Source organism: Galleria mellonella, unplaced genomic scaffold, assembly GCF_026898425.1.
Source record: "Galleria mellonella isolate WM207_F2 unplaced genomic scaffold, CSIRO_AGI_GalMel_v1 utg93, whole genome shotgun sequence".
Lineage (NCBI taxonomy): Eukaryota > Metazoa > Arthropoda > Insecta > Lepidoptera > Pyralidae > Galleria > Galleria mellonella.
In genome coordinates, this window is record NW_026442176.1 from 4,258,786 (window position 1) to 4,265,925 (window position 7,140).

General features: G+C 33.7%; 1 protein-coding gene across 1 annotated transcript; it reads left to right on the forward strand.

Moving 5' to 3' along the window:
- Positions 1–505: 505 nt before the first annotated feature.
- LOC128202423 (uncharacterized) lies at positions 506–3,223 on the forward strand. The gene is made up of 2 exons (XM_052902712.1): positions 506–1,134; positions 1,659–3,223. The coding sequence occupies exon 2, from the start codon at positions 1,664–1,666 to the stop codon at positions 3,218–3,220; it is 1,557 nt and encodes a 518-aa protein (XP_052758672.1). The 5' UTR covers positions 506–1,134; positions 1,659–1,663; the 3' UTR covers positions 3,221–3,223.
- Positions 3,224–7,140: the final 3,917 nt, after the last annotated feature.

The following is a 7,140-nucleotide window of genomic DNA, read 5'->3' on the forward strand; positions in this document are numbered from 1 at the left end:
AGCATTTAGAACAGTTTGTTTCTTCTTTCAGTAAATTTTCTTTTACTTTATCCTCGTTTTTTTCTTTGTTGCGACGACGCTGGGTAAATCATCTGGACACTGGGTCTCACTATCGCCAAATATATTTGGAGATCGGCTTCGGCTACGGCTTGGCAGACATTTTTTTCTTTCTACAATTTTAAATTAAATTTATTAGAATAAATGCTTCGAACACACGCGATCTAAGTACCTTTTGTGTTTATTATACCTTACCTACCTAGGTATAAAAAGAGTACTTACGTAGATTTTCTTTTATTAACTGTTTTATACGAAGATCTTGATCTCTCAAATTAGCATCCATTTTACTTCCAGTGATTATCAACTAAATTAATAATCCACAAAGTATTAAATAACGTTTTTATGAAATATTTAGCACAAAAACAATACCCTTTAAATATCGATCGTCAGTAACTGTGGCTGACTTACCTATATTCTAGCAAGCAGGACTGCCAGATGTGAAGGGAAATCCCCAATAAATTGTTGCATGTGACTGATGATGTGAGCATGTTCGTTTCATAATAAAAATGTTGCCAGGTAACCAAAAAGTCGTATGTTTTTGTGCGAATTACGATCATAATCTTTACGATCGTACATTAAAAAATAGACAAATAATAGTATGAGTACGATTTAAATCGTATATCTGTCAACCCTGCTAGCAAGACAGCGACAAAATCACGTTGCATAACAATGTAGCCCAAGCTTATATCTTATGAAATATACGGAAGAGATACGGACTTAGAAAAAAACAGAAATGTTGTTCTTTGTGGAAGTCATTGATGAAATTCTATGTATTTTAGCCCGCAAACTTTCTTCAAACAAAAACAGCGCCATCTAGTATCGAGTTCTGTAATTATCTCTTTGTTTATGGATTTGAAGTAAGACCGCCACGCATGCAATACATTATGACTGGGGATTCCCCTATTCGTCGACGCTGAATATGAGGCGACGACAATCACTGTCAAACGTGTTCACTATTACTCTGACTCTGGTAACGTGACTTCCTGGTAACGTGTTAGGTAGGAAAAGCAGTAAAAAAGTGCATATTAAGGGAGCAGATTTGAAATAATATTTATACTTAACAAGAAATAATTAAAGGTAAGTGGATTTTTGAATGATACAATTATATCATGATCACTTAACAATTTTAACTTAAAATTAGATGTATTATTACAAGCTTTTATTTAGCTTGCGTTATGTAAATAAAAGTATGTAGGTATGTTCGTATGTTGATGCAATTATCCTCAATCCTCAACCGACTGGGATAAAATTTTCCATACACGTTTATTTTGGATGATAGTGCATAGTTAGCTGAGAGTCGTCATTGGATAATAATGGTGGATAGCCTAAGATGTGTACTAGATATTTATTTTTAACATAATATGCGTAAGTACCTAATCGAATTAAAGAAGTTGCTGAGAAAAATACAGAACAATACGATAATAAACTAGCGTCTGCGTTTAATCCTCCGAGGAGATGTAATTTTACAAAGGTTTTTTGTATTTATTTTATTATTTTTTTAATAAATTTATTGTAAATAACAAGAAATAATCATTGTAAAAAAATAGGCACTCTATTGTTGAATTTTCGTCAGACCAACTAATCATCGTTCATTTTTTTAGGTTCAATGGGGAGACCTAAAGATTTACGCATATGGGAGCACTACCGTACTTTACCAAACAAGTCTGTTTCTTGCAAGCTTTGTAATAAGGTCTACAAATTCAGTAATGCTGCCAAAATGCTTCAACATCTTATCACTTGTCCAAAATCTCCAGAAACATTAAAAGACTCTATGAAACTTATAAAAGATAGCTCGTCCAAAACCAAAATGTCTGGACTGTCAGAGATAGAGACAAATGATTCTTTTATAAGCCCCTCGTCGTCTGCTAACACTACAATAAATGCTGAGTTTCAAGACACCGATGATCATATAAAAACAGAATTAGCGAGAGCTATATTTGTAACAGGGACGCCATTATCGATGGTGCAACATCCTTTATGGATACAATTTTTCGAAAAATTGCAACCAAAATTTAAAATACCTTCACGTAAAGCTTTAGCGACAAAATACTTAGATAAAATATATAGAGAAATGCGTTTTGAGTTAAATGAGGAACTAAATGCTTGTAGTTACTTACACCTTCAGTGCGATGGCTGGTCTAATTTAAGAAATGAAGGAATAATAAACTTTCTTATATCAAAACCTCAACCTGCATACGTTAAAAGTTTGAATACAGAAAGTAATCCTCACACTAGTGAATACCTTAGCCAAGAAGTTGAAAAAGTAATGAAAGTGTATGGAGCAAATAAGTTTCTTGTACTTATTGGCGATAACGCTAGAAATATACAAAAGGCATTCGAATTAACAAAACTCAAATATCCACATGTTGTTCCTCTCGGTTGCTGTGCACATATCCTTAACTTGTTGTGCCAAGATATTGTAAAGATACAAGAAGTAACTGTGTTTATTATGCAAGCCATAAATATAATAAAAACTGTTAAAAGGAGTCAACGATTAAGTTCCTTGTTGATAAAATCAAGGCAGGGTGAAGATTCTACACAAACACTAAAATTGCCTTGTGCTACAAGATGGGGAAGTCATGTTACTTCGTTAAAAAGTTTGAAAGCAAATAAGATAGCTTTGCAAATATTAACAGTTAGAGAAGATGTGGTAATTTCAAGAGATATTAAAGATTTAATTCTAAGTGATGATTTCTGGACGAAGACAGGGGAATGTATAAGTATTTTGGAACCAGTCACTGAAAGCATATTTTACTTAGAGAGCGACCAGAATCGTTTGCATCGCACATACATTACATTTAGAGATGTACAAGCTAAGATACGTTTTGCATTAAATGAGATTTCGACATTGAGCGAAGAAAGCAAACAGCAGATTCTAACATCAGTATCTTCAAGATGCAATATGGCAATGAGGCCAATACATTTTGCAGCATATATTCTAGACCCCAGGACTCTAGGAGTCGAACTTACTCAAGAGGAAGAACTTAAGGGTATGGAGTTTATCTACAATTTAAGCCAACACTTAAGTTTGTCAAATGTAATGGCAGATTTGGCGTGTTATAAAGCTAAAGAAAACTTTTGGGCCAGAGGATTTGTATGGAGCTCATTAGATAGCATTGAGCCCCTATATTGTGGAAAGGTATTTGTGGTTCCACTGATTTAATAAAAGTAGATATTCGTATTCTATAATCTCCCTTTACTTCGGCAGCCACTGAGCGTTCCTTTAGTATCCAAGGATACATACATAATAACAAAAGAAATAGACTTACAACTGAAAGAACTGAAAAAATTTCATTCATTTGTTATAACTGGAATCTTAAACATAAAGCTGAATGCGAGGACATTCAGTTTAATGAAGAAAATACCTTAGAAGCTTTCATTGAGCAAGTAAATGAACATAACAGTTTAGACGAAATAGAGCCTATCGAATATACAATTCATCGCTTGTAATAACTCTGAATCTGACAGTGATTGACTGTAGTTTTACATTTTACTTTCATCTCTTTCTTAATAAACTCAAAATCAAATTAAAAGTTTTTTATTCTGTAGGCTGCATAATAATATTGTCTATGTCCAGTATAGTGGACGTCTTGCGGCTGAGATGACGATGATGAAGTACAAAATCATAAACACCCAAAAATTTGGGTGTTTATGGGGTTTAAACCCAATAAACCCAAAACACCCGGTTTTTACCCACCAGACTTTAAACCCACCCAGGTGGATTGCCCATCTCTAGTCGGCACCCAAAAGTGTTCACGTATCAAGTTAGTATAACACGTTCGGACTGTAACGTTATCTATTGCTACTCAGACGCCCCCTATCTATTCGGTATTTTGTGAGTTTTGTACGTGAGACTGAAACAGTAGATTCTGATGGACATTTTAGATAGAAAGTTTAATAAAACCATTGAGTTACTTGTATTTTGAAGGTTACGTATTTGTCAAACTACGTAGTGTAGAGACATATTAATTTAGGTATGTTTCTTTTAAAGATATTATACGTATATTTTCCTTAAACTTTTTTTTTAAATTGAATCAAGTTTAGATTTTGCTCACAGATGTATTTTGTCGGTTTTTATATAAAAGCAGCCATTCTAGTCTATTATGACTGTATTAATTTTTTTTTCGAAGTCAGTCATAATAAATAGATATGAACCTACAATCGTATATATATATATATATATATATATATATATATATATATATATATATATATATATATATATATATATATATATATATATATATATATATATATATATATATATATATATATATATATATATGTAATGATCAATAAGGATAGATAGCAGCGACTGTCACTTTGGATATTCCGCTCGTGATCAGAAAGTTCGCGTCTCCTAACCTGAGTACCTTGTGTAACAAAGATCAGCACTTATAACTAAGTAGCAGATGAGACAGTTTATAATAGTTTCACTTGCTAAATATTTATTTATTTATTTATTATAATTAACAAATAAGGGAGATTAGCAGTTTCCCAATTCGCTCGCTTAGTAATCAGAATATACAAAACAAAATAAAATTAAATAACTGGACGCTTTCTACATAATTTATTGCCATTCTGCGAAACTCGACAAGTTTATAAGTTAATATATAGAAGTCCCGATATTGACTCATGATTCCGTTGAGCAAGGCCAGTGGAAGAGGAGCCTGTTTTGCTAGCTCTGTTCTTCTCAGTGGAACATGGAATCAGCCCCTTCGACGTGCTTGAGCATAATTAGAAGGTGCTCAATGAATAATTAGAAACGCTGGATGCTCTGATTATATAATACTAGCGGCCCGTCCCGGCTTCGCTCGAGTGGACATTTTTACAACATTTTAAAAAGTGGTTATTGTGACATAACAATAATAGTTGGACATATAATATCGCGAAGTTTTTTGTAGTTATTGATATTTTCTTCAATATTGTAGAACATACTTTTGTTCTATCATCAATAGTATCCGCAGCGCACGTGATGAAAGATATTTTATAGCATTTTTTTACACCTTTAGTTACGTTACTAAAGTTTTAGTAAGGATCCTTAATCTTTTCTAGCAATAAATATAGCCTATATTATTCAGAGTGAATGTAGTTTTCTAATGGTGAAAGAATTTTTTAAATCGGCAAAATAGTTTTTGAGTTTATTCATTACAAACACAAAAATAAAATTTTTTCCTCTTTATAATATTAGTGTAGATAGTTTAGATGTAGATGTAGATACAGATTATATTTATACCTTTTTATACGCTTTTAAAATATACTCAATTATGGCTGACTTCCGTCTCACTTCAATTGAAATGTATCCTACCATGCCCATTGCAAAATAAGATGTTATTAGGATATATAGGTAGGTTACGTAAGATAGTATCGATACAGCTTTCTTATAAATTTTCTTAATAATTAATAAATATAAATAATTAACAAAAGTATTTGGAAGTGAATAACAATTATAAATATATTGAACAACTCCTAGCTCTAGTTACTTTAACTTCATTAGATTATTTTGCATTATACGACATCATAACCTTCAAGAAAAGACCAGACCAGACCCAGAGGGAGACTTTGTACAGAAGTCGATTGCTTGGGTACCTCTGTCCCATTTGTATTTCAACCGTGAAGCAGTTGTGTTTGCATGGCTGTGTTTCGGTTTGAAGGGTGGGATATGGCGTGAATTTACTGGGTACAGAGGAATAACACCTGAGTCCTCAGGAATGGCAATGCATGGGGGGTATGATGGGCGAAACAGTATACTCTGTTATGTCCATGGTACTGCTCATGCCTATAGGCGACGGTTACCACTTTACATCAGGTGGGCCGTCAACTTGTTTGCTATTCTAAGTTGTATAAAAAAAAATATTTCTCTTTATAAGGTTAGTAGCACACCTGCAAAGCCGTTGGTGTTGTGGGCGATCATGGGCGGCGGTAGTCACTTACCATCAGGTGAGCTGCATGCTCGTTTGCCCCCTGTGTTGTAAAAAAAAAAACTTCAATATTAAAAAAAAACTAGCACCTAATACTGCTATTCATAAATATGAACAAATTATTTTAAAAGTCGGTAAAAGGGAAAAATAAATGAACCTCCAATCGCAGTGATCAATAAGGACAGATAGCAGTGGCTGATCACATTTGATATTCCGCCCGCGATCGCGGAGTCCGCGTCACCAAGTCTGAGCAGCCGGCGTGACAAAGATCAACATTCATAATTGAGTAACAGATGGAATAGTTTGTATTAATATTTTCAGTTACTAAAATATGTTAAATACTAAAGTTTACAGACGTAAAAGTAGTTTTTTAATGGATGATAATGGAATGGTATCCCCGCCTACGCTATCGGTATACGCTGTCGAGGCACCAGTGAAGGATCATAAGTGGTAATGAAAGAACAGAGCAGGTCAGTTAGCCCATCGTGATAAATACACCTGCAATTCAGCACGATGGTTTCCAGAAGGGACCCACGTTGAGGTCGACCTGACGGGGTATATTGTTGGCAATGGGACTAGTAGTCCGCATTACTAACAATCCCTCCCTCCAAAATTAAGTACTTAACTACTAACAATGACCCCTATATAATTTTTAAAATCTAGCTACTTTTCACCAGAGATTTTGACTTTGTTTTGATCGGGGGGATAAGAGTTTATTAGTAATGGGGATTAGTAGCCCCATTGCTGGCAATATACCCTGCCAGGTCGACCTCCTCGTGGTTTCCCCTGGAAACCATCGTGATTGATTTATTGTTAGATTCGTCATGGTGGGCTAACTGACCTGCTTCATCCTCACCTATCATTCATCACTGGTGCTCCGCCAGTGTATACCGATAGCGCAGGCCTTGGTCACCATTCCATTATCATCCATTAAAAAAAAACCTTTGTTTTGATATATAAGACAATTAATAATTTTATATCTTTGATATATAAAAACATACTAGTAACTTGAAAATGGCAAAATCATTAAAATCGTTTAAAACTGGTATCGTAACATTTTATTCCGAAATCAATTGAATATGAATATATATATATATATATATATATATATATATATATATATATATATATATATATATATATTATTTCTATATGTATATTC